This window comes from Triplophysa rosa, linkage group LG2, assembly GCF_024868665.1.
Source record: "Triplophysa rosa linkage group LG2, Trosa_1v2, whole genome shotgun sequence".
Classification (NCBI taxonomy): domain Eukaryota; kingdom Metazoa; phylum Chordata; class Actinopteri; order Cypriniformes; family Nemacheilidae; genus Triplophysa; species Triplophysa rosa.
The window spans coordinates 15,486,072-15,513,879 of NC_079891.1; the positions used below are offsets into that span (position 1 = coordinate 15,486,072).

General features: G+C 38.8%; 1 protein-coding gene across 1 annotated transcript; it reads left to right on the forward strand.

Annotated features, from left to right (window-relative positions):
* Positions 1–639: 639 nt before the first annotated feature.
* On the forward strand, positions 640–27,357 carry LOC130566696 (transcription factor TFIIIB component B'' homolog). The gene is made up of 46 exons (XM_057354371.1): positions 640–739; positions 1,205–1,465; positions 1,631–2,174; positions 2,324–2,430; positions 2,839–2,895; positions 5,584–5,691; positions 6,507–6,637; positions 6,754–6,848; positions 6,966–7,020; positions 7,144–7,269; positions 7,513–7,758; positions 8,571–8,747; positions 9,319–9,480; positions 9,573–9,648; positions 10,176–10,365; positions 10,981–11,054; positions 11,153–11,426; positions 11,888–11,927; positions 12,564–12,703; positions 12,803–13,022; positions 13,116–13,255; positions 13,328–13,382; positions 13,467–13,556; positions 13,646–13,787; positions 13,871–13,923; positions 14,004–14,243; positions 14,371–14,497; positions 15,830–15,977; positions 16,063–16,117; positions 16,215–16,392; positions 18,655–18,841; positions 18,935–19,016; positions 19,126–19,481; positions 19,572–19,760; positions 19,852–19,945; positions 20,055–20,328; positions 20,398–20,734; positions 20,837–20,924; positions 21,083–21,242; positions 21,323–21,458; positions 21,594–21,690; positions 21,791–22,026; positions 26,022–26,121; positions 26,204–26,474; positions 26,605–26,791; positions 26,931–27,357. The coding sequence occupies exons 2-46, from the start codon at positions 1,218–1,220 to the stop codon at positions 27,039–27,041; spliced, it is 7,203 nt and encodes a 2,400-aa protein (XP_057210354.1). The 5' UTR covers positions 640–739; positions 1,205–1,217; the 3' UTR covers positions 27,042–27,357.
* The last annotated feature ends 451 nt before the right edge of the window (positions 27,358–27,808 follow it).

The following is a 27,808-nucleotide window of genomic DNA, read 5'->3' on the forward strand; positions in this document are numbered from 1 at the left end:
GTGCAGCCTTCAATGTGATAAATGTGACGTTATATAATGCTGTGTTCCAGAGACCTCGGATTTGGTTTATTTCCTACCTCAACCCTAAAATAATTTCTGGAACTAGAAGTTCAACTCTTTTAAATTATACTTTTACTGTTTAATAAATCATTAATAACATGGATGTTTTAATATTACCAAATACTTTAAATAATACTAAATCCAGACATTACTTCCGGGTTTGAAGTAGGAAATATCCCAAATCCGAGATGTCTGGAACGCAGCATAAGTATAGCTACATTTGTACAGAAATAGTACAAGTGGTGTGGTAGTATGATATTCTAAATAGAGTAACTGTGAACTAGGAGGGTATGATTTAAATATTTATTATTTTAACACTAAACAAATGGATTTAGAAAGACGAAATATGTACGTGTTACACCCATGTTTATATACCGCTGTGTATCAGCTTTTCAATTTAATTACATTCCTGCTCCACGTGCATACTACCAGTCATAGCTGATTTTTGAAGGCTTGTGGGAGTAGAAGTTTTTTCTTAAGGAAGTCCTAGCAAAGGAAGTTCATATAAAAATACAATACCCATAATGCATTTCTCTTAAAGCGCTGACTGTAGAGCGGCGTGGTGTTGAGACCAGCCGGTGCGAAGTGCAGTCACTGCAGGGGTACCGTGCGGCAGGCACAAACACAGCTTTTAACTCCAAAATCACAGTGACAGGGTTACAAGGGCGTTTGAACTGAAGTAAGACAAACATATTTTCTGTTGTCAATACACGTTTTAACGTTTATCGCTTGTCATTTCTGTAACAGCAGCCAATAGAAATCAGCGTAGACAACCGCATGCTTAATTTGAGGCGCCTGTCAAGTCTGTCTGTCCTGTTCAAAACGAGACTTATAATTAGTCAACGTTGCCCTTGTAGTTGTGTTTAAAATAGATATTCCCACAGTTTATACAATAAATAACTTGCAATGTTGTCCTTTAAATACATGACTCCTCAGCCAACACCCAGTTGATGACATCAGTCATTCAGCGCCAAAATCACATGATAAAGTTGTGATCTATATCATGACGCTTTGACGTGCCCTGAATGAGAGAAAGTTTTTTTTGTGGTGGTATTATCGTGGTCCTAGTCAGCTGGCGCAACCTTTATTCAGTCATGTAACACTCACTCTTAGCTCATGTACATCTTGATTGATTTTACCACAGTTCCCCAACAAAGATGCGAAGAGCAAGGATTAGTATTAAGCCTAATGTCAGGCCAGGGGGTCGAGCTGTGGCCCCTACAGCAGAAAGCAAGACTTCCCAAGAGCCAGCAGCTGTTGACAACACCCAACAAACGCATACAGGAGAGAAAATAGACTCACCGTCAACCTCTCAACAGTCTCACCTGGAAGTGAGAGGGCCTGCTGTGGCAACAGGAGAGGGAAATGTTCCCGGCTGTCCCTCAGAGAAAGCATCGGTTAACACGTAAGCACATACACTGTCAGCACCCCCACTTTGACCTGACTATTATGTTGTTCCTCTTCATGTGTATTATTTTATTGTCAATATTAGGTTGTTCTTATTGTTTTGCTCAACTATACCATAGACCAGTGGATTTGAACCTTGTTAACTTGAAGTGCATGTTTGCAGTGGTGATGGAGTGCCCTCTAGTGCCATTACACCTGCAGCTACAGCACTTCAGAGGAGGAGCAGGATTTCTGCCACACCAAACCTGGCCAGACCCAAAGTCCGTTCTGTTCCCCCTGCATGTACTGGAAAGAATGCTTCTCTTCCGTCAGTGCCATCCAAGTCTTCTCCTGAGCCCCCTGTTCCAGCTGCTACCAGCAGAGATGATTCTCAAAACTCTACATTGTCAGATTCCATCCTTAAACAGACTAATGCAACAATCAACAGCACTCCATCTTCACCTAGTCGTGAGCCTTCTGTCCAGAATACATCTCCATCATCTACACAGCTTCAACAAGAGCTCTTTCATACTCCCAAAAAATCCCGTTCTGCGCCCCAGGAAGCAGTCAGTCCATCTTCATCCATCTTATCGCCATGTATAAAGTTGTCACGTTGTTATGGACCAGGTTCTCCACTAAAGAATTCTGAAATGTCGGACAAGCAGCGAGTTATGAGAGCCCTCAAACTGAAAGAACTAATGAAGCTGGAGAGGAGGAAAGTATTGATGGTAAAGAAAATCATTTACTTCTGTACCACTTTTTTCAATCCTGTGTGCCTTAATGAAGTTAGATGGTGACTTAAATCATCAGTCCATAGAAAGAAGAAAGTGAGTAGGGAAGTGAAACATGTAAACTTCTGTTTTTCATTACTCAAAAGAAGCGAAAGAGTGGACTGCGTATGTGTGAGCCCAGCGATGAAGTGGATCTTAGCAAAATGACCCTAGCTGACTTCATTTATTACCTACCAGAAACAAACCCTATGAAGTAAGTTGAAACTGTTCACCCTACAATACCACATGGTATGATGACTGCAATGATATTATATGGATGGAAAAAATGAGTGCTATTTAATAAAACACACTCGTAAAATTATACCAGAGGTATTTTTTTTTACATTTTTACGCTTTTCTTTTTTTAATCTATGAAAGCTGTAATTTATTGAACCATGCTTGAGACAGTCACACCATAGGACAATTTTAAGATTTGGTTCAAAAATTAAAAAGCTGTTTTTATAACAACAGTGCCATGGAAATGTTTAACCATTTGATGACAAGTGATGTCAATACTAATTATATTTACTTTTATCTTGTGTGACATGACAAAAACAACCCAGATGTATTTTATAAATATGATATTGAAGAGTCTATGACTTGAATGTGTTTAAATGAACAGGTCCTCCTTTTCCAAGGAGGAGGCTCCAGCAGAGACTGTTGTTCCACCATCACCCAAGTAAGTGAAATGAAAAAGCTAGGTTTTATATATATACATATTAATATATATATATATATATATATGTGTGTGTGTGTGTGTATATATATATATATATATATATTATATTACTACTATCCTATATATAGTGCATATACACATATATTATATAATATAATATACCTATATTCGTGTGTGTGTGTGTATATATATATATATGTATGTATGTATGTATATGTATGTATGTATATATATGTACAAACCCGATTCCAAAAAAGTTGGGACACTGTACAAATTGTGAATAAAAACAGAATGCAATGATGTGGAAGTTTCAAATTTCAATATTTTATTCAGAAACAACATAGATGACATATCAAATGTTTAAACTGAGAAAATGTATCATTTTAAGGGAAAAAAAGTTGATTTTAAATTTCATGGCATCAACACATCTCAAAAAAGTTGGAACAAGGCCATGTTTACCACTGTGTGGCATCCCCTCTTCTTTTTATAACAGTCTGCAAACGTCTGGGGACTGAGGAGACAAGTTGCTCAAGTTTAGGAATAGGAATGTTGTCCCATTCTTGTCTAATACAGGCTTCTAGTTGCTCGACTGTCTTAGGTCTTCTTTGTCGCATCTTCCTCTTTATGATGCGCCAAATGTTTTCTATGGGTGAAAGATCTGGACTGCAGGCTGGCCATTTCAGTACCCGGATCCTTCTTCTACGCAGCCATGATGTTGTAATTGATGCAGTATGTGGTCTGGCATTGTCATGTTGGAAAATGCAAGGTCTTCCCTGAAAGAGACGACGTCTGGATGGGAGCATATGTTGTTCTAGAACTTGGATATACCTTTCAGCATTGATGGTGCCTTTCCAGATGTGTAAGCTGCCCATGCCACACGCACTCATGCAACCCCATACCATCAGAGATGCAGGCTTCTGAACTGAGCGCTGATAACAACTTGGGTTGTCCTTGTCCTCTTTAGTCCGGATGACATGGCGTCCCAGTTTTCCAAAAAGAACTTCAAATTTTGATTCGTCTGACCACAGAACAGTTTTCCACTTTGCCACAGTCCATTTTAAATGAGCCTTGGCCCAGAGAAAACGCCTGCGCTTCTGGATCATGTTTAGATATGGCTTCTTTTTTGACCTATAGAGTTTTAGCCGGCAACGGCGAATGGCACGGTGGATTGTGTTCACCGACAATGTTTTCTGGAAGTATTCCTGAGCCCATGTTGTGATTTCCATTACAGTAGCATTCCTGTATGTGATGCAGTGCCGTCTAAGGGCCCGAAGATCACGGGCATCCAGTATGGTTTTCCGGCCTTGACCCTTACGCACAGAGATTGTTCCAGATTCTCTGAATCTTTGGATGATATTATGCACTGTAGATGATGATAACTTCAAAATCTTTGCAATTTTTCTCTGAGAAACTCCTTTCTGATATTGCTCCACTATTTTTCGCCGCAGCATTGGGGGAATTGGTGATCCTCTGCCCATCTTGACTTCTGAGAGACACTGCCACTCTGAGAGGCTATTTTTATACCCAATCATGTTGCCAATTGACCTAATAAGTTGCAAATTGGTCCTCCAGCTGTTCCTTATATGTACATTTAACTTTTCCGGCCTCTTATTGCTACCTGTCCCAACTTTTTAGGAATGTGTAGCTCTCATGAAATCCAAAATGAGCCAATATTTGGCATGACATTTCAAAATGTCTCACTTTCAACATTTGATATGTTATCTATATTCTATTGTGAATAAAATATAAGTTTATGAGATTCGTAAATTATTGCATTCCTTTTTTATTCACAATGTGTACAGTGTCCCAACTTTTTTGGAATCGGGTTTGTACATATACATATATATACATATAAATGTGTGTGTGTGTGTGTATATATATATACATATATATATATATGTGTGACCCTGGACAACAAAACCAGTCTTATGGGTCAATTTTTTGAATTTGAGATTTTAACATAATCTGAAAGCTGAATAAATAAACTTTCTATAGATATATGAGTTGTTAGAATAGGACAATATCTGGCTGAGATACAACCGTTTAAAACTCAGGAATCTGAGAGCGCAAAAAAATCCAAATATTGAGAAAATTGCCTTTGAAGTTGTTAATCAGGGGCACTGTGGCAGACCATCCACTCACAAAAATAAAGTTTTTATATATTTACGGTAGGAAATTTACAAAATATCTTCATGGAACATGATCTTTATTTAATATCCTAATGATTTTTGGCATAAAAGAAAAATCGATAATTTTGACCCACACAATGTATTTTTGTCTTTTACTAAAAATGTTCCCGTGCTACTTAAGACTGGTTTTGTGATCCAGGGTCACATATATATATACATATATAAATACAGTATATATATATACATATATATATACCAGTGGAGAGAGATGAAAAGGGGTGTCACATGAGCTCTTTTGGCTCATATATATATTATACACACAAACAGTAGTATATCTAAGAATTGGTGTAACCCAAGCAGGTAAGTAAAACAGTTGTCTGTATATCTATTGTAAAAAAAGGTCCATCATTTTAAAAAATGTTGTAAAAGTTGCTCCCACAAATATGTTGACCCAACATTCAAATAAACCCTATTATTTACACCATTTGTTATACACTGGAACAAATGGGCCTGGTCCCAGTTGAACCATGCCTTTTGAAATTATGTTTTGTCATTTCAGGTTGCCACCAAAGCTGGCAGAACCAGAAGAGGAAGATGATGATGATGACTTGATGGTTCCCAAAGTCAAGGTAGCAGAGGATGGCACGCTGATTTTAGATGATGACAGGTATGGGAAGGTGACCATAAGCAATCTGTAGATTTCCATTCCTAAAAGTGAAAAAATAAATCAGCAAAGCTAATAGTGATCTGTAAATATGTTAAAGGCTCAGTATGTATTTTCCACACTAGAGGTTGCAAAATTGAGATTGACGTTATACTCTTTACCTTCACTGCCAATAGAAATCATTCTGACGAGACTCACAAATTATGTTCATGGGTTTCATAAATATTACGTCATAAAGTATTCCAACACAACGGCATGCTAGTACCGCTAATAGTGAAAGTTGAACACACCTGTGATTTTTAGGGCAGTAAATGCAGAAACAGAGGATAACGTGTACAGGTAATTGACAAGGTGTCCTTCTTCATGCAAATATGAGGGGTGACACTGGTTCAAATTGCAAATTTCACTGGATTCAAACATTGTTGAAAACATTTGGTTTAATGCAAGTACACAAGTAAACAACATGTGTAACAATGTGCAAGTGTTTTTTGGATATTTTAATGCAAAAATCGTACATATTGTGCCTTTAAGAGGGTTTTGTGTATTTTGGGCTGTTCAGTCACACTTGCTTTCATTCCCTCCACTGTTTATTCTAAGATGTACAGTCGATCTTTCCAAATTTCATAATTAGATTTCCTGAGTCTTTTTCTTTACTACTGCAATACCCACAAACATGTTCATCAGGCAAATTAATGTTATGGTTAACACACTAACCTAAGATGATGCATGACCAGCTAGCACAACAGTAGTGCAGGGAATTTGCATAATATTTTATGCATATTTGTCAGTAATTAGTGACGGATATGTGTTGTGATCAGTTTGACAGTGCGTGTCCAGAGGACATCTGATACAGTTGTTGAGGATGCAACTCCACTGTTTGAGAGAGGCAATACCACAACATACATGAGCTTCAGAAAGAGCTGTCATGTGAAGAACTGGTCTGTTAGAGGTATGACTGTTAGAACTGTCAAGACTTGGTTTTAAAAACTGTATAGACATAACATTATCAATTTTCATTTTAGATGAACTGTTCTTTTAAAGTAGTTGTTTGTGTTTGTGATTTAGAGACCGATATGTTCTATTTGGCCATTAGTATGGTCGGAACAGACTTCTCTATGATGGCTCAGCTATTGACTCATCGAAGCAGAACGGAAATTAAGGTATATTCTTTGTTTTCTTTGTGTTACGTTCTGTTTGAATACATTTTATACACGTTACATTTAATTACATTAGGTCTTAGATTAGAGTTTATAAATGTTTAATTCTCTTTTTGGCAGAATAAATTTAAAAAGGAGGAGAAAACAAATGCATGGCGAGTGGATAAAGCATTCAGTGAGTCATTTGTATCTTCTGGCCACATGCATCCTTGATACTATGTTGTTAAAATAATTGTTAATATTTCATCAATATCTCAAAATCAACATTTTACAGTCTTTGCTCTGACTCTTAATTTAGGAAACAAGCGGCCGTTTGACAATGAGTTTTTCAGTTTTCTGCTGAAGAGGGTCTTGGAGAAAGACAAAAAAAGCGGCAAATCAATTAAACTGGTTGTTAAACCCAATAAAGCAAATAAAGGCAAAGGTAATGCACTTCCACAAGTTCTTTGAAAGATGGAACGTTTTTCTACACGTGCGTGTTTTAATGAAAATGTATTAAGATGTGGTAAAGTAATAGACTCTAGAATGTTGTCATCTTTGTGCGTGCATTTATTTCAGTTCAACAGTCTACTGTCAATTATTCCTTGACTGTTGTAATGTTCTGTTCTCTTTTATCATGCAAAGCTATTATTATGCTGTGGTCACTCTATGAACAATTCTTCCTTAGGTGGCAAAAAAGGCAAAAAGCATGAGGATCAAGACATTGATGATGATATTCAGGATGAGGTGGACATTGGAGATAATGACTCTCTTGATTTAGAAAAGGAGAATGAAGACAGTAATAATGTGAAGGTATCTGACTCGACATCCAGCACCAGCAAAAAGCGTAAGCGCAAAAGAGAGTCTGAGCCTAAAGGGTCGCCTGGTGAGAAAACATGCAAGCGAAAGAAGAATAAGAAGAAATCCAAAAAAGGTAACCTGATTTTTGTAATAATCTTTTCATCAGTACCTATTAAGTATATTGCAGCTGTCTTTCTGAAATATTGTATCTCCACATTTTGTGATATTTATTTTTTTGCCATAAATCATTACTATTAGTCGTTCTTTGTTTATCGCTGGGATTTGCAAAAATCTAACTAATAAAAAGTGGGGATGTAACGATTCACCGTGAGCCAGTTGAAAATCAATTTATAATGTGTGACGATTCAAATCGGTTGAGGTGTGAACTGAATCGCAATACATTTTTTGAACAGCAGGGGCCGCCATGTTCACTGCAAACCTAACAGTATTAGTTTGTTCATATTAAAGAGACTTTTTTTATTATTAATTTGTTATAAAATTGCAGTTTAGTTTTGTTATTTGAAATAAAACATAATTTTATTATACAAAGAAACGTGAAGCATTTAAGAAATAATGCAAGGGAAGTTGTTCATTTCTAATTTGTTTCAACTAATTTTGTAAAAATAAATCGTGAATAAATCGCATCGTGAGATCAGAATCGTGCATCGCATCGTGAGCTGAGTGAATCGTTACATCCCTAATAAAAAGTATTAAAAAGTGTTTGTCAACTTTGACAACACAGTATATAAAAGTTCAGTGTTTTATTCATTACTTGAAATTTTTTTTAATTGGACATCCGAGGTTTTGCAAGGACGATGACAATATGCGAGCATTCATGCTTATAGTTAGCCGTGCAGACATTTTTGGATAGTATAGTGTGATTTCAAAAGGCCTGTTTGGACACACATACTGATGTGTTTGTTTTTGGTAAATGCTCACATGAAGGTGAAGAAAGTAACTCTGTACAAGTGGAAAATGACTCTGTGAATGCTGAGAATGAAGATCCATCATTGATTCCCATATCAAAAAAGAAACGGAAACGTTCAAGAAAGGGTGAAGAGAAGATGTGTGAAGAGCTAGAAGACAAACCCAAGGCAAAAAGGAACAAAAAGACCGTTAAAGGTTTCTGAACATGAGTTGACAGATTTTTTTACCATACTTGTTAAAACTAGAGTTTGTTAAGTGTGTGACTTCTGTGAAATCCTTTGATAACCCTTAAAGCATTTACAGCTATGAGTAGGATTATCCTGGAAAATTTGAATACAGTGATTCAGTGGTGCTCTTAAAGGGATAGTACACCCAAAAATGACAATTCTGTCATGAATTAATCAACCTTAAGTTGTTCCAAACCTGAATAAATTTCTTTATTCTGTTTAAGACAAAGAAAGATATTTAGAAAAATGTTCGCAACTGAGATTTCTGGGACACTAAAAATATCTTCTTTTGTGTTCAACAGAACAAAAAATACAATATTTTTTCTGCTATGTTAGTCAATGGTACCCCAGAAATCTCAGTTGCTAACATTCTTCCAAACATCTTTCTTTATGTTCAGTCAAACAAAGAAATTAAGGCAGGTTTGGGATAACTTGAGGGTGAGTAATAAATGACAGAATTGTTTTGGGTGAACTATTGTTTTAACATAAAAAATATACTATGTATGTATTTCTTAATATTCTATTGATGCATTTGACAGTACCAGATGAAGAATCTCTTGATATTGATGGAGAAAACAGTCAAGCCAGTATAGAGCACAAGGCTGCTGATACATCTAAGACATGCAAGCGCTCCAAAAAGTGTAAAGAGGAAACTGCAAAAGGAAAACGCAAAACCAGAAAGAGCAAAAAATCTTTTGAAGGTTGGGGATTTTTCTAATTTGTACACACTAAAAGTTGACATTTTTAATGGTATTTTTCTGCAAAGTTCATCACATTCTGTCGCTTTCCACAGAGTGTACTGGAGATGATCTGAATGATGTTAGTAGTGAAGTCTCAACAGCAGGACCTGATGCTGAAAAGGATCAGGGGTATGTTCAATTATCTATCCTAGATCAGAGCATTGTTTTTCAGCAGTCAAGTTTCCAGTCTACAGTATATGCACACGGGACGATGACGTACTTCCGCTAAAATCACAGCCAGCTAGGTCACTTACGCTCTCAAAGCACTAAGGAGATTTTTCACCAAGTGATAACGATGTGTTTAGTAAGAAAACGTTTAAATTTCGGTGAACCGACAGCACTATGGGTGAGCATTGTTAAGTGCCTCTAGGATCATGCCTCTAGTAAGTGCAAAAGTTCACTTTGCTTTCATATTTGTTGATGTACCTTGAAACTGATACCCTGAAGTGCTTCTCCTTTTTGCTTGTCGACGTATGGCGAAGTGTTTGAATAATTAGACTCATGTTGTTGATCGTAATCCTATGTGCATCCTGAAGCGAAATGCCATTATTCCCTATGGCACTGGATGTAACAGCCTGGCTGAGATTTTAGCGGAAGTATGTCATCAACCCATATGCATATACCCAAATTGTAAATTTTTGCCTTTAAAATGTCAGAGACAAGCCCACTCTGGACACAGTAGCTCAGGAGGAGACTCCACAACACACTTCAAAAAGGAGCAAGAGGCCTTTGCCAAAAATACCCAAAAGAAAAGCTAAAAAATGCTCTGTGTCCAATGCACAGTTGGAGGATGAAGATGCAGCACCAGAAGGTCAAGATGCAAACTGCAGAAAAACAGACAGTGAGGTGTGTTAAATAACTGTTAATGTAAGGCCCTTGTATCTATATAATACTTATTTTATTAGTCATCACTGGAATGTAGCACTGTTAAAAAATGTGCATTGAAGTCATTGCAAAATTCAGAATGTTATGGAAACGTGTTTTTACCTGGAAAAGCCATTGTAACCATATATCACAGTTAAAGTCCCAGTGAAGCGGAAGTTGCGATCGTTTTTACTTCTGTATTCTGACACATTTCCGAGTGAAAAGGAATTTCAAAGGAGAAAATTAGTGGCCGTGGGTTGCGTTTTTCACTGCGAATTGATTGGATGTGTAAAAACAGCTGTTGCATTTTGAAATGAAACTGGCAGACTGACAGTTGAAGGGGCGAAGTTAACGGATGCTCCGCCCAAGCCGTCTAATTTACGTCATTTGAGATGGATAGTCATTTCAGGGTGGAAGTGCATTTTCAGATTTTAACTGAAGATTATGAGGGTACATGAATTTTTAAAAGAAAATGACCCACATTGATAAGCTATTTACTATAAACGCTGCAATATTTCATGAAAAAATAAGAATTGTCATTTTTAATTTCACTGGGACTTTAATACGGATAATCCTGAAACTTTTGTACTCTTGTAGATCCAAGTCGACAGTCTTGTAGATAGTCAGCTCCAGAAACAGGCAGTTGTTGTTCTGGAGAGAACTCCTCCAAGGTAAATCGCAGTCCATTCTTTTAGCATATTATCTGTTTAACAAATCCAGTAATAGGTTCAAGTAATGCTTTAACAATTTTATTTTGTGATTAAATCAGGCTTATAAAGACACATGGCTGGTCTGTAAGCCCAGACCAGTCGCAGACCGCAGAGAGCCTGCAGGGTTCTCCTGGTCGGCAGACGAGAGCAGAAAAGGCCAAACGGAATCTAATTGGTTCTGAAAGAGAGAGGAACGAGATGGGAAGGATGGACGAGTGTCAAACTGCCTCAGGGTCAGATACATCAGCAGACAACATGACAATGACTACTCAGGCCTGTCAGGATGACACCCAAGAATCTAAAACGATGGAGGCAGATCAACACATGAAAGGGGTAAAACAAACAAGTGACTTGAACTGCATTTTTTTTAACCTGAATTATCAATAATAGACAACCACAGTAAATAAAGCAGTTCATTACATTTGTATACTAATTATGTTGTTGTCAACTCAGGGCCAACAGATATCAGGTGCATTTACAGTACATTTCACATCATAATGTTTATGCTTTTTATACATTTATGTATTTTACAATGGGATTTACACGTTTTGTTGAATTGAATGTTATTGATCATATCAATATTATAAATATTACTGATCATATTATGTTGAATTGAATGTTATTGATCATATCAATATTATACATATTACTGATCATATTATGTTGAATTGAATGTTATTGATCATATCAATATTATAAATATTACTGATCATATTAAAGCCTGTTCAACAGATGCAAAGATCTTATAAGTAGATATACCTATGGAGATATTGTTAATGACTTTTTTTTTTTAGGATTTTAGCATTCAGACAGAAGGTTCGACAGAAGTAAGTGGTAGGTTAACAATTTATTTTATTTCATAATTTTATTAGTGTGCATAATTTGTGTGCATGATTATTTTCAGTGACTGGTGTGTCACTAGTTCAGTACTAAGACTTTGGGCAGAGACCAGTCTTATGTTTCCTATGTTTCCCACTAACAGTAACATGAATTAGACACTCTATGGCTATTTTAAATGGATTATATTATTAAAAGTACCCAGTGTATGAAATTTAGCCATCTAGCGGTGAGATTGCGAATTGCAACCAACGACTCACTCCACACCTCCCTTTTGAAGCACTACAGTGGCTGACACAGGGCTAAGACGTCGTCATGGTTTCACTTTGTTGAAGGAGATGACGTATTTACGAAGTTTTTCCATTAAGGAATACTGTAGAAACAACGTTTAGATGGAAATACGCAAGCTCATTCTATGGTAATAAAAACCTAACGCTTCATTATGTAAGGTCTTTTTACCTCTGAAGACATAGTTATGTATATTATATTGCATTTCTGTCAATAGATCTCCCAAAGAATACACATTGGACCTCTAAAGTATCTAATATCAAACACCTGACATCTGATATTACGCTGCTAGTCATAATTGCTGTTGAAAATGAATTTTAACGCTCCTTCTAAATATCTCCTTAGATCAGATGCTTTTGAAAAGACCACTTGTCATGCTGTTTCATGAAGAAGTGCACCACTACCTAAAAGTCCATACAAAAACTGAAGAGAATTCATCAGCCTCTGAAAGTCACCTAGATGCCGTATCTGCCAAAGTCAAATCTGTCAGTATAAGAAAAGATCCTTTCAATTGTTATCTGTTAATATAGAACAAGCTAGCATTAATAGCAGTTAACTGACAGAAATGTTAATTTAATCTGCAGGTGGAAGAGCAAATGGATTGTCCTGTGGAGAAGTCTGCTTCTGGGGCTACTCTAGAGGAGGTCTCTCAATATCCAGGGATGAAGGAATCTGCCTCCACTTCCCCCCAGCAATGCATTGCACAAAAAAGGAGAAGGTTCACCAAACCCACACCTAATCTGAGCAGGTCACAACAGACCGAGGAAAAGCCTCTGAACTTGCAGACAACCGAATACAGTGAAGGTGAGTCTGAATTAAATGCACTTATGTAATGCATGTCAGTTTTGTTGCATGTTCTCCACTGAAAGAAACTGGGTGTGTACATTCTGTTTTTAGACAATCCAGACAGCCTGCGTTCCTGTCCTGTGGAGGACACAACGACTGCCCTGAATAAATGCCCGGCCAGTCCCGAGGAACATCCCACATCTTCTGAGACTTTAAAGGAGGACTTTCAGGATCTGAGGGTGAATGAATCTGTAAGGGTAACTTCATTGTGTCATCTCATGGTATGATGAATATTAGACTTTAAACAAATGTTTTTCTCATAGAACCTGGACGATATCGAAACCACAATAGATGATGATCTTTCCTTTACATCAGATGGTAAGATTGTGTTTTCAGTTGAATAAATGCATCATGTTTGTTTAGTTTCTTTAATTTACTTGATACTGTAACACTTCTTTACAGAAGAAATTCCAACAGTGAGCACGAATGTTGTCCAGGAGATTTTGTCCTTCTTGGAGAGACCAAATCTTCCCGCCACATTGTCAAATGAAGGTGTGCAATACCACTTTTCACAATTAAATGATTGACTTTGCTAGCAAAGAAAGTAAAAAAACTCAATTTTACAACAGTCACATTTGCAGATGTTGCTAAATGCATAGACCCGCTTGAACTAGCTCTGTCTGAGACCTGGGAGAATAAAGAGCAAATAACTGATCTGGAGGATTGTGATTCACATTTAGAAACAATGACTGAGGAACCTCTGGAGCTGACTGTTCCAACCAGGTGTGTGCTGGCAACAAAATAAATGAATAAAACAGAGCGGCTAGAATGTTTTCATAATATCTTTTGGTATGATATCTGCACAGCTGTTTCAAACAATCTACTGAGGGTTCTCAACAGAACACAGAACATCATGAAGGTGAGACATTGTTCATATTAACAGCGTTTATATACATGGTTAGAGTCACTACCAACGATTGTGATCTAATCTTGATTTAGATTCAGCAAGTGACATTTATGATGTCGGAGGATATCAGAGCCATGTTGAAGCAATGCATTGTGAGCTGGATCTGAGCATGAAGAAGAACATCACTACAGAAGATAAGCTTGTGTCATATGAGGCAAATTGTAAACAAGCTCAGGATCCCCTGTCTCCCTTCCAGTTACTTGGCCCAAAACAAACTATAGGTCCGACAGTTCCACTGAAGGACACTTTCACTGATAACAAAGAAACAAGTGGTATGTGTAAAGTTTCTTCTTTGGACTTTTTATGCATTTTCGTGGCAAATTCTAAAACTGACTAGAGACACTTGCTTATTTGCAGTAAAAGCCATAACCAGTCTGCTCATTTTATTGTTTCTCATAGACGCGATTCTGACTGATGTATTAATAGCACCACCTGATACATGCAGTCAGGTTTCAACAGAGGCTCTTGGTGCATCTTTTTCTGAAGCTACAACTAAATATCCAAGCAACCCTTGTGATATGAACACGTATGTACATTATTCATAGTATTTTAAAGCAACAACGAGCCGTTTTGGTGTATGGTTCCCCCATGTGGTTGATAAGCGCAATTGTCTGTTATTAATGTCGTAAATACAGTCGCTGTATAAGCTTCCACGTGGGCAGCGCAATACACGTGAATTTGTTGACTAAGCAGAAACCTCTGTTACATCATGTCACTTCATAAACTGTGCATGTACTAAATCACTCTTTTGGCTCCCGCAGGGTATACTAATGGGCTATACTAATAACTCAAACTAGATTCTGAGTTAGCAGCTGGTTGTTAGCTGTTAGCGCATAGCGTGCTAGCTCCATAGCAGCTAACTTGCTAACATTAGCTACATAACATATTTGCAGTCACCCAAAACACAACGCATGGACGTGAATGTCCATGTCGCGACCAGGCGTTGTGCTTTGTGTAATAGGTGCAATCAATAAATTACACTCAACTCGCTATGGGAATAGTGCCTAGCATAGTAACTATAGATACCGATAACATTAGTCCACGTGCATGAACTAAGGAGTCAGCAACTTTTGACTATAAAACATTTATTGTCGTTTGGTAGTCATCGTTTACAAGCATAACACTAAATTCATGACGAGGCACGATCATGCTACGTAAGCTATTGAGACCCAACGTAAGCTATTGAGACGGCAACATTACATTATCTCTAGTCTACCTTACGGTTATAAATTGTGAACCAGTAACCTTAGTGCGCCAATAAACAACCTGAGCACAGCCTAATAACTAATATGCTCAAAAGTACAGGAGAGTAATTAAAAAATGTACATATAAGACTTTCAAATCCAGTAGCAGGAAGGCTAACGTTAGGTCTCCGTCCATTTTGCAACCCGTTGCCTCTTGCAGCGCGCTTCACCGAGTGTAAGTCCGTCAGACATTGATTCGTGTTCGGGCTCACTCTCTCTCTCTTCCTCTTTGTTTTTTTTTTGCTGGCTCTGCCATTGTGATGGTTTGGAGACTTGCGTTGAACTAGATCATTTCGTCTTATTGTTAGATGTTGGCTAACTTCATCCAGGCAATGTGTAAAACTATGCCGTAAAGCAGGTGATGGGCGGGGCTTGTTGTGAACCTGCCCACACACCAACGTTACAAGTGTGATTTCAGCCGTTAGAGGGCTGCTTGGGTAGCAGCGACATTAAAATTCGTCCAGTTAAGAGTTGTCCTACCACTAAAATAATTTTAGAGAGATTATTTTAAGGTCGAAAAACAGCTCGTTGTTGCTTTAAGATGATTTACTGATAGAAATACTAATAAAATGTTGAGTAGAAATTAGAACCTATTCATTTAAATGCTTCTTCAGGATGCTGTTTTGTGAGACCACAACTGAAGACGTCCAGAGATCTGTCGGCTTTAGTGAGGAGAACGTAAACTCCATGGGAAAGTTTCAGCATTCAATCTCGGATTCAGTCAAGGAAGACAAAGCAGAAAACCTTTCAAAAGCTGATGAGGTCAGAAATCCTCTCAAACGTCTAACTTCTCTATTTTATGTGAATAAAATACAGCTTATTTAATCGGATTCATATTTTATGGCAGGAATTTAGTGGAAATGCAAAATCCGATATCCTGGATTCAGCTGGAGTAGAGACAGGTGCAGCCAGTCACATGAAGTTAAAATATTACAAGTAGTAATCCAATTGCAAAGACAAACTTAATATATTTTCTTTCCAAACATTTATTTTTTTTAGGGGAGGAGCCCACCTTTATTTTAACTCTGTATGAGATTCCCACCTCTCAGCTGTTTCAAGAAGCTTCCTGTAGTCATCAGGAGATTCTCCCTTATGAACTACAGCCAGCAGAAGTTCACACACCTCATCTGTTCTCAAGTGATTCACAGTCTCTTCCCTCAACATTAGAAGAATCGAGGTACATTTTCCTTCATTAAAGGGACGGTTCATCCAAAAATCTAAATTCTGTCATCATTTACTCACCCTTGAGTTGTTCCAAATCTGTATAAATTTCTTTGTTCCGATGAACACAGAGAAAGATATTTAAAAGAATGCTTGTAACCAAACAAATCTTGGCCACCATTGACTACCATAGTAGGAAAAATTACAATGGCAGTCAGAAGGGCCCCAGAACTGTTGGATTTCCTACTTTCTTCAATTCAATTCAATTTTATTTATATAGCGATTTTCACAATGTTCATTGTTCCAAAGCAGCTTTACAGGAGAAAATAAGAAAAACTGAAAAACACAAAAAAGGTAAAAAAACAGCACAGTGCATGGTGTTTATAGAACAATCAAGATTATTCTAGTAAATAATATCTAATAAATGCAGTCACCCGATGGTTTATTTAGCATATTTTGCATTAAGTGAATGCTTTGCTGAAAAGATGTGTCTTTAATCTAGATTTAAATTGGGAGAGTGTGTCTGACCCTCGAATAGTATCGGGAAGGCTATTCCAGAGTTTAGGTGCTACGTATGAGAAAGCTCTACCCCCTTTGGTGGATTTAGTTACTCTAGGTGTTATCAAAAGTCTGGAGTTTTGAGATCTTAGAGAGCGTGATGGGTTGTAGTGTGGTAGAAGCTCTGTTATGTAGGTAGGGGCTAAACCGTTTAAGGCTTTATAAGTGATTAAAAGAACTTTAAAGTCAATACGATACTTAATGGGTAACCAGTGACCAGTGGGGTTATGTGATCGTATTTTCTGGACCTGGGTAGAACTCTGGCAGCTGCATTCTGAACTAACTGTAGTTTGTTTATTGATGATGCAGGACAACCACTAATCAGTGCATTACAGTAGTCAAGTCTTGATGTCACAAATGCATGAATAAGCTTCTCTGCGTCAGCCACACATAAAATATTTCGTAATTTGGCAACATTTCTAAGGTGGAAGAAGGCTGATTTTGTGACATTTGAGATGTGATTTTTAAATGACAGGTTGTTGTCTAATATAACGCCTAGGTCTTTAACTGTATTTGTTGGAGTAACAGTGCAGCCTTCAATTTGCAGGTTATAATCCGAAATATTCTGCTCACATGTCTTTGGTCCGATAAGTAATATTTCTGTTTTATTAGAATTTAATAGAAGGAAATTACAAGTCATCCAATGTTTTATATCTTTGATGCACTCTGCCAATTTGGATAGCAGGGCCCGGTTGCATAAATCACCTTAAGTGTAATTTTCCCTTAAGTGTGTCCTTAAGTATACCTTAAGTTTTACTTAAGTTATTCTCCTATTGTCTTTGGTAAAGGAAAATCACTCCTTAAGTGTCATACTTAAGGGAAAAATTTAAGGTGCTTTATGCAACTGGGCCCAGGAACGTATCATGTGGTCTTGATGAGATATATAGCTGAGTATCATCTGCATAACAGTGGAAGCTAATTCCATGTTTTCTAATAATGTTTCCAAGGGGCAGCATGTATATGGAGAATAGCAAGGGTCCTAAAACCGATCCCTGAGGCAATCCATAATTTACTTGCGTTAGATTTGATGATTCCCCATTTAAGTGGACAAATTGATGTCTGTCTGATAAGTAAGATCTGAACCATTGTAGTGCATGTCCCTGAATACGGTATAATTGTGTAAGTGATCTAGAAGTATTGTATGGTCTACAGTATCGAACGCAGCACTAAGGTCGAGCAGGACTAGGAGTGAGATGTTACCTTTATCTGATGCTATAAGCAGGTCGTTTGTAATTTTAACGAGCGCAGTTTCAGTACTATGATGCGGTCTAAAGCCTGACTGAAATTTTTCGTGTATGTCATTATTTTGTAAGAAGAGCACAACTGAATGGACACTACTTTTTCAAGTATTTTAGACAGGTAAGGGAGATTTTAAATCGGTCTATAGTTTCCTAGTTCATTGGGGTCTAAGTTTGGTTTCTTGATAAGAGGCTTAATGACAGCCAGCTTAAAGGGTCCTGGGACATGGCCTAGATTAATTGATTAATTCTTCAAAATATCTTCTTTTGTCTTCAACAGAACAAAGAATTTTATAAAGCATTTTTCCTACTGTGGTAGTCAATGGTGGCCAAGAACTGTTGAGGGTGAGTAAATGAAGACAGAATTTCCCTTTGTGGGTGAACTGTTCTTTTAACAGAATTAGTCTATCTAGACAAAAAAGGTATACTTGAATGTTCATTGAATACTTTCATTGAATTTTTTTCTCAATTGTTTGTTGCAGTGCATTGCTGCATATGAAGTCACAAGAGACTGAGAAGCCATGTAAAAGTGTGTCTGGGAAGGTGGAGGATGATTCGTCTGTTGTAGAGGATGCAGTAAAATATGCCAGTAAGCAACAGATAACCTCAGAGAAGCGCAGCTTTGATGATGAAGGAAGCCAGGAAGTGCTCTCTTATAATGATTCTGTGGTATGAACTAGTTTTCTTTTTTGGAATTGTACAGGTAATTGAGTTTATATTTTGCAGCAGTTCAAATTAAAATATTATAACTTTTGCCTAAAGCCAACAGATGTTACCGGTTTGTTGGAGTTAGGAGAGAAGCCGTTTGAATCTACAGAAAGAAAGGTTCCTTCTCAAAGAAGAAGTAGGGGAACTTTTGTTTAAATTTATAATTTCTTTCCTATGCAGCTTTTATATTAGTAACTGTTGCTCATGTAAATAAGGATAATTTTTTTTCTGATCTCTCCATCAAGGCAAGATAAAGGTGAAGCCAAACCTAAGGCCATGTGCGAAAGCTGGGCCCTCAAAAACAGAATGTGCGTCCAGTCAGAAACATACAGTCAACATTAATTTACCAACATCTTGTGATATAGCACAACACACTGAGACAGAGTCCAACCAGAAAACTTCTGTACAAGAAACAATTGGTTCATTTGTTCCTAACATCCTCTCAAACCCTGAAGAAAGTGGGAGACAACCCCATCATGAGGGTCCATTGACTGCCAGTGTGCCAGTCTCCGAAGATATACAAGATAAAGTTCCAATGTCATGGGGAAGTCCTGTCAAAACTGATCTCCAGATGGACATAGATACTGCTGTTGACCTCTCAGTAAGTTGAGGGCTAGTCTGTGAGTAAGCAGGCAATGCAAAATTTTTATAGTTTACTGTTTTTGTTATTCACTTATACGTTTCTCTACAGCTGAGAAATTTCTCAGATGTTCCTGATCTACACAGCACTGCCATTGAGCAGTCCAACGAAGAAGTAGAAGAAGGTTGTGAGGGTGTTTCACATGTGGTGTTGGTTGATGCCCTAGTTGTTGCCTCTGGAGAAATGGAAGATAAGGGGGACTCTGACTGTTGGGAAACGTCTCTCACTTTCAATGACCAAGTAAGGTGTTACCCATTTGTATTTTATACAGAATTTCCATATCGTGCAGTTCAGCAGTGTGCATGTGTTGATTATATTACTGCTTGCAAAGGAAACATTTTCAGACATTTCTGAAGAGCTGGATACTTATGAAGAAGCATTAAATTTGACATCAACATCTCAAGACAGGACAGAACTATCTGAAAGTAAGTAGATTTGTAAATTACAAAGTCTCTTTAGTTGACTTTTCCATCTGTAATATGAATTTGCAAATTTTCAGGTTTTATTTATATATGTTATTAAATATTTTTAAAGGCATGTTGCAAGTGAGGCCTGAAATCAACCCAGAAACAACTTGTAACAAAGATGAATCTTCAAGACAGGAGTATCCAGACGTTAGGTCTAATCAACCAGCCATTACACAGATTACCTTAGAACCTCAGATCAAGAAAGAGTCTGATAAAGGGAAAGAAAAAGATGAACAAGACGATTTCTCTGATAAGTCAAAGGAAGATTTAGGTACACCGCTAAACTTAACTGAAGAAGTCCTGAAGCAAGAGCAACAGCTTGCACAACTCGCCTCAACATGGTAAGACACATCTATCTCAATGTTCTAGAACCAAAAGAGCAAGAATTATAGCTTGTTGTATTTTCACAGTGCTGAAACACAATCTGTGGAGAAGACTGAGGATGTGTCACATGTGGTGCTCTTTGATATGTTTGTGGCCGTTTCTGAAGAAAATAAAGATGAGGTTCATATGGACAGTGAAAGATCTCCCCTACATCTTCGTCAGTTGTGTGAAGATCCCTGTGCTTTAGAGAAAGAGCAGAATCTCACTACAGACGCAGATCAGGAGGTAGGGGAGCATGAGGCTGTTTCACACATGGTGATGGCTGATATATTCGTGCCTGTCTCTGAGGAAGTGGAAGATGGTTTAGGCAAAGAACAGATGACTATAAGAAAGAGAAGCCCTCTTAAAGCAGAAACTTCCCAGGTTGGTAAATTAGTAAATAGAGTATAACAAAGAATTTTACTTTTCGTATTTTGCCTCAGTACTATATGTGTAGTAGCAAATTTTGCTTAATGTGTATTTCAGGTGAAAGAGCGCCCATTATGTGCCATATCAAAGTCGACAAATATGGGGCCATCTTTATCACCCAAAAGGAGAATGCCTTCAAAGAAAGGTAGTGAAATGCTATTCAACTTTTCAAACCATTGCATTAGTAACAATATGATGGATAGCTCGATTGGAAGAAAGGTTGTGGGTTCGATTCCCAGGGAACACACAAAATATGGATTCATTGGATCCACTGTAATTCGCTTTTGGATAAATTTTCCTCAGCAGAGCCTCATTCAACTTCAACATTGAAACAACAGGATATTTGTACTCTGAAGAGGAAGAAAGAGTCAAATTCAGAAGAGATTGAGGGCTCAACTCCTTTTGAAAGTGAAAGCTTTGCGCTATGGCAACAAACACAATGTGGTGTCAAGACTACATTATGGTATGAACAATTTCTGTGATCTTTATTTTTATCTTAGGATAAAGATATACATTTCTTATGGTTTTGTAATGTCATTGTAGTGCTAAATCGCCGTCCACTGACTCAACGGACATTGAGGAGGCATGCGAGGGTGTTTCTCACACAGTGTTTTCTGGTATATTTGTTCCTGTATCGGACGAGACTACAGAGAGCAGTCTTCACACAGAGGCACTGATGGTTAGTTTTCAAGAACCATCTGAACAAGTATGTGTTCGTGCATTTTACGGGTCATTTATGATTGAGTATTTCTAATCTTGATAATTTCACCAGAAGTAATAAAATATTGATTGATTGAGAATCTAACTGTCACAGGTTGAGGAGTTGGGTGATGAAAGACCTACAAATACAGACAGACAAGATTTAACTGAAAGTCAGTCTTCAGAGCATGATATGGCTTCCTGTAGAAGAGGTTGGATATTTCTATTAAAGAACAAGAATTAAATCATATAAAATGAAGGATTTTTATTCAAATATTGTCATCGCTAAAATGGATATTAATACTTGCACAGTTACACAAACAGCTGAATCCCTGGAGCATCAAGCTGAGGAGGAATGGTCTCTCAGAAGTAATATACTTCCTATTGACTCGAATGAAATCGAGAACTGGTGTGAAGGAGTTTCCCACATGTTGCTATCAGATGCGTTTGTGCCTGTCTCTGAGGAAGAGAACAACACAGACCAGAAAGATGTGGAAAATGCTAAAAGTCTACCAGAGTATGGCAGAACATCTGACAATGCAAACAAAGTATGTTTTGCTATTGTATATACATTAAGACATAATATAGATTCTCTTAATAGGACTAGGTGTTATAATCCCACTATTTAAGCACAGTTTAATTGCCCAATAGGACATTTACCACGCCCTATGCAGGGGGAAGCAGTCAAGAATATGAATCGAGGAATGGAGGTCTGAGGTTTCACTGGTTCGTTGGTTAGGCATCCTCTGTGTTTGGGGGATAAATGATTATAGAATACATAGCATACTTACCTTTCCTTGCCATTATCAGAGAGACATCTCATGAGTTGTGTGTCCCAATTTTATCACATTATCCTGAGTGAAAGATGCGTTTTGTTGAGGTGCTGCTGATAATGCTCTTTGTATGGTTCCCATCAATTCGACACATCGTCAGTTGTGCACCTTAGCCTCATTGGGTGTTTCGGCCCTTTAGCACAAGACACCCTCAGCCAAGGGAGGCCCACCGCAGGTTGATCAGACCTGGGTGTGTGTCGCATTGTTACAAGGTCATCTGGCAGCCCATGCTGTGTCCATTCGTCTAAACCACAGCCATTGGCTTCTTCTTTCTGCACCACTGGCCAGTTCTTGATTATCCTCCACTGGACCTGTCCTCTGAGAGTGACCTATTTGTCTGCTATGGTGACCTCTGCATTTAACCCGTCCAGCGAGTAGTGAACTCATGCACTGCAAGTCGTGAACACATATACACCAGAAGCAGTGGGCAGCTATCACTGCAGCTCAAAGGCACCACAGTCGTTACCTGCCGGCCCTGAGAATCAAACTGGCAACCTTCTGGTCATGAGTCCGACTCCCTAACCATTAGGCCACGACTACCTAAACCGTTAATGTGCGCTCAGTGCCCCCGGTCCCGTATGGCATAACATTACAACACATTACCAAAATCAACGCAACCATGCGTGCCAACCCGTTGGCTAAGGCTGTTATAGCCCCACTGGCTCAGTTAATGCAAGCTCAGTGCCCCCGGTCCCATATGGCATAACATTACAAAATATTACCAAAAATCAACACAACCATACATGCCAACCCATTGGCTAAGGCTGTTATAGCCCCACTGGCTCCGTTAATGCGCGCTCAGTGCCCCCGGTCCCGTATGGCATAACAATACAAAACAAAACACCATTTTATTACGTGGTCACTTGGCAGACCATATTGCGTCCTTCCGTTTCAACCACAGCCAGTGGCTGCTTCTCTCAGCAACAGTGGCAAGTTCTTTGACTACCATCCATTGGGCCTGTCCTCTGATCCCCACTTTCTTAAGCAGCCTTGTAGTGGAATTGGAAACAAAGCCCCTGCAGCCCACTTCCACCGGGAACAATTTCACTGTCCATCCCCGATCTTCAGCCTCTGCTGCCAAGTTGGCATACCGGAGATTCTTTCTTTCAAATGCTTTGTTAATGGCCTCTTCCCAAGGTACAGTCAACTCAACTATGAGGACTGTCCTACTGGAGCTGGACCACAGAACCATGTCCGGCCGCAGGTTGGTCGCTGCGATTTCCAGGGGGAAGTAAGTCTGTGGTTTAAATCAACTCGCATTTCCCAATCCGTGGCTATACTCAGCAGATCTGAATCTGGGGTTAAGGGCTTGGCCCACGGTTTCTACCCCTCCCGAATAAAGGGTTGCCTTTTTAGAGAGTTAGCCTTGGCGTTTTGGGGGATGGCATTTGCTGCCACTCTCTTGGTCTCTACTGCTGCAGCCAAGCACTTTAGTACTTGATTGTGGCGCCATGTGTATCTCCCCTGTGTCAAGCTCTTCTTACAACTCACAAGAATATGTTTGAGGTTTGCTGGAGCTGCACATAGGTGGCAGGCTGGATCCTGTCCACACCAAACATGCAGATTTGTTGGTGAGGGCAGCACATCATATGTACTTCTTATGATAAAACTTAGCCTGTTTGTTTCCATACTCCACAGCTCACTCCAAGGGATTTTGCGCCGTTCAATGCCTTCCCACCTCATCCAACAGCCTTGCTGGGCTTGAGAGACTGCTCTGGCGCATCTACTTGCTTCCTCTTGACGCCAAACTTCCTCCACTACCAGGTGACGCTGTTCCTTTGGTGTCGCTTTTTGCCATGTGGATGTGGTTGATGCCAAACCAAGTCCCCCTCTGCCATGTTGCACTTGTCCCACGATGTCCTTATGTCTGAGGGCTGCCTTTGCATCTCCAACCGCTGTTGTTGGGTTCCATTTCCTTCCTGTCGCTACTGTTGGAGCAGCATCTCTTACACAGGGATCACAGGATTCTTTGAGCGTCATCTCTAACCTTGTTTTGGTGCATTTATATTCCTCCACAAGGCTTGAAATGGGAAGAGAGAGAGCTCCATTCCCGTACAGCCCTATGTTGCTAAGGCATCTTGGTAGCCCAAGCCATTTCCTCACTTGTGTACTCACCAATCTCTCCAGGTTTTTGGCGCGAGACACCGTGAGCTCATACATTGAAATTGGCCACATCAGGCATGGCAACAAGCCAAATTGGAAGCACCAGAGTTTCAGCTTCCCAGGAAGAGCTGTATTATTGATTTTCTTGAGTCCACTGGCTGTCTCTTGCCTGAGTTGTTCCACCTGTTTGGCGTGTTTAAGGTCTGCGGTGTATCACTGTCCAAGGCTTTTGATGGGCTTTTCCGTGACTGTTGGTATGGGCTCACCCTTTATACAGAACCTGTCATTGGTAAGCCTGCCCTTGACAATAGAAATGCTGCTGGATTTGCTTGGTTTGACCTCCATTTGTGCCCAACTAATGTCCTCCTGGAGCTTATCCAGCAGCTGCTTTGTACATGCTTTGGTTGTTGTGATGGTTGTCATGTCATCCATGTATGCCCTGATTGGAGGTAAGCGCAACCCATTTTTCAAACGCTCTCCTCCAACCACCCAATGCGATGCCCGGATTATTATTTCCATTGCCATTGTGAAAGCCAGTGGTGAAATTGTGCAACCTGCCATTATGCCAACCTCCAGCTGTTGCCACGCGGTGGTACTATGCTGTGTGGTAATACAAAATCGGGGATCCTGAAAATATGCCTGTCCACAGCAGCTGATGTGGCACTGATCCAAAGGCATTGGCAAGATCTAGAAAAACCACATGCAGGTCTTCTCCTTTTTTGCCATTTGCAACTGGTGCCAGATGATGTTAGCATGTTCCAAAGATCCAGAGAAAACCCCCATGCCTACCTTCTGCACTGAAGTGTCAATGAAGTTGTTTCTCTTCAGAAATCCTGAGAGTCTATTGGCCACAACGCTGAAGAAAATCTTACCTTCCACATTCAATAGGCTAACTTGGCGAAACTGGTCAATAAATGAGGAGTTTTTCTCCTTGGGGGGTCAGTATGCCTCCTGCTCTTCTCCAGACCTTTGGTGCCACAGCAATTAATCTCCAAAGGTACCTCAACACCCCAGGGGCTTTCTTGTAGAGCCTGTATGGTATACCGTTGGGTCCAGGAGCTGAAGCTGATCTTGCCCGTTTTACTGAACACTCAACTTCGCTCCATTTAGGGGGCCTTGTGTCCATCTGGTGTTCTGGTGGCTGAATTGGTGGCATGTCCTCTGGAATGGAGATTGGCTCATGCCTCTGATTGTCGGAATACATTTTCCGTAGGTGTTCCTCAATATCTGTTATAGGTACTTTAAGGGTCCCAGTTTTTTCCTTGCTAAAGATGCTACTGACGAACTTGTAAGGATCTTTGTAGAAAGCGGTCCTGGTTCGCTCCTTCTTATGTTGCTTTCGCAAGCTCTCTGCTCTTCGCAACGAGGCCAGGCGACTTTTAATATCACCTTGTAGTGCCTCTAGGCCCTTCCTTTCCTCTTCTGTGGCCTTCTTCCACTGTTTCCTCAAGCTCCTCCTTTCTCTGACAAGTCTGTCAATTTCATAATTGTCCAACTATTATTATTAGCAGTAGAAATATTCATTTATCAAGGTTATAAAAATTGTTATTCATGAAATGACATGTATAATCATGGTTCAAATGACAATGCAAATATCTGTTTCATAGGAACATCAAGTAGACAGCATCTCTGACACGCAAAAAACTGTTAAGAAAACGAAAGAAAAACTGCCACAATCACAATCAAAAACTTCACCTGAAAGGCAAAGTAAGTTTATAAACATAATGCATTTTTTGTCTGCCCCCACAATACTTTGTGCTATTGATTTTTACCCGATGCCTCTTAAAAGGTACCTTACAGATGACACTACGGTCACCCAGAAGATCTCCAAAAAATAAACCTTGTTCGCTCAGTTCAACCCAAGCTGTCCCAACAACACCTCAGCGAGCCAAGACGTCAAAGAAAGAGTCTATTCAAACTCCCACAAGGCTACAAGCAGAGGAAATCATTCGGGAATGTAGGATCCCTCTTGAGAGGCTATCTTTAGAGGAAATTTGCCAGCATGACTTGCAACCAACACATCACAGCACACCTGTCAATGTGAAATTTCTTTCTGAAGGGTAAGAATGCTTTCCATATACCGATAAAGACAGATTGTTTCTTTGTACTTCTAAATTTGTTTTATAACCTGGAAATTGTAATATTTAGTAGGCTACTATTCACTGAAAAAGCATTGATCTGTGTTTTTAGAAATGATAGCAGAATAATTGGTTTAGAATCACATGCTGCTCATGAGCCAACCATGCCATCAGATGGCTGGCCAAAGGTTCTCCTCAATCGTATGAATATAATGGCTACTGATGCAGACACTTCCACATCTACCTCATCCCCACCAAGAGTGTCTACAACGGCCTACCGACCACTGGATGATTATCAGGTACATTCTGAGATCTATAATCAAATCATTGTAATGTGTACATCTTATCCAACATTATATTAATGTTTAAGAATTTGAACTGATGAATTCACTTGTTCCATATTAGTTGTTTTTATTAATGACAATATCTGTTTTGCAGTCACCTCAGGGCAGTCCTCACAACTCTGGTTTGAATACTGGTGACGAACCTGCTTCAGTTTCCCAGTTTTTCCTTCATAACATCTTTACTGAAGTTGTGGATCCGGATTGATTCTAATTTGCTGACCTGTGGGTGAAATCCCTACTGCTGCTATCCAAGTTGCATTAAAGTGAACTCCACTGCTTTGGTGAATTGTTATTTTAAATAGTTTTGTTACATTATGTTGACAAAAGGAAAAACTACAATCAAAAATTTGTGTTATAAATGCCCTTCCGTGTATTTATTTTGTGATGTACAACCCTTCCTCAAGTTCACCAATCACTGCCTTATTTATTTTTATTTATTTAATGATAAACATTGCTTATGATCAACAAACATTTGGTTTATTTTTTTGCTGACAACAGTTTGAGTTTAATATCGTGTTTTGTCAAATACAGATATCTTGTTCAAATATATTTGTTTTTAAGGTTGCTGTATGTTTCATTAATGTTTTCCAATCTGACAGCAAATCCTCTTTTTGTTGGCTTTTAAATATTTCTTCTGTGAAACGGCTTGTTTTATGTTGCCTGTAATTGGGATAAAGGAAATGCTTAAATTCTTTACATACATTTTTATGGGTTTAAAAATGACAACGCCGTGGGCACCGCAAACATTGGCTGAGTAACAAAAACATGAACTTTATACAAGGGTTAAGGACCATTAACATATTTTGGATCAATGAAACGGATATTAAGTATTCATCTCACAATTTAGTAATTGGATAAATCACCTTTTTATGGTTATTACATCTATCAGTCTTTAAAAAATGGCAATTTGTTATGAAGCTATATTAGTCTAGTAATGGTCTATCGAGTTAGTTTAAGAACAGCAATGGACAG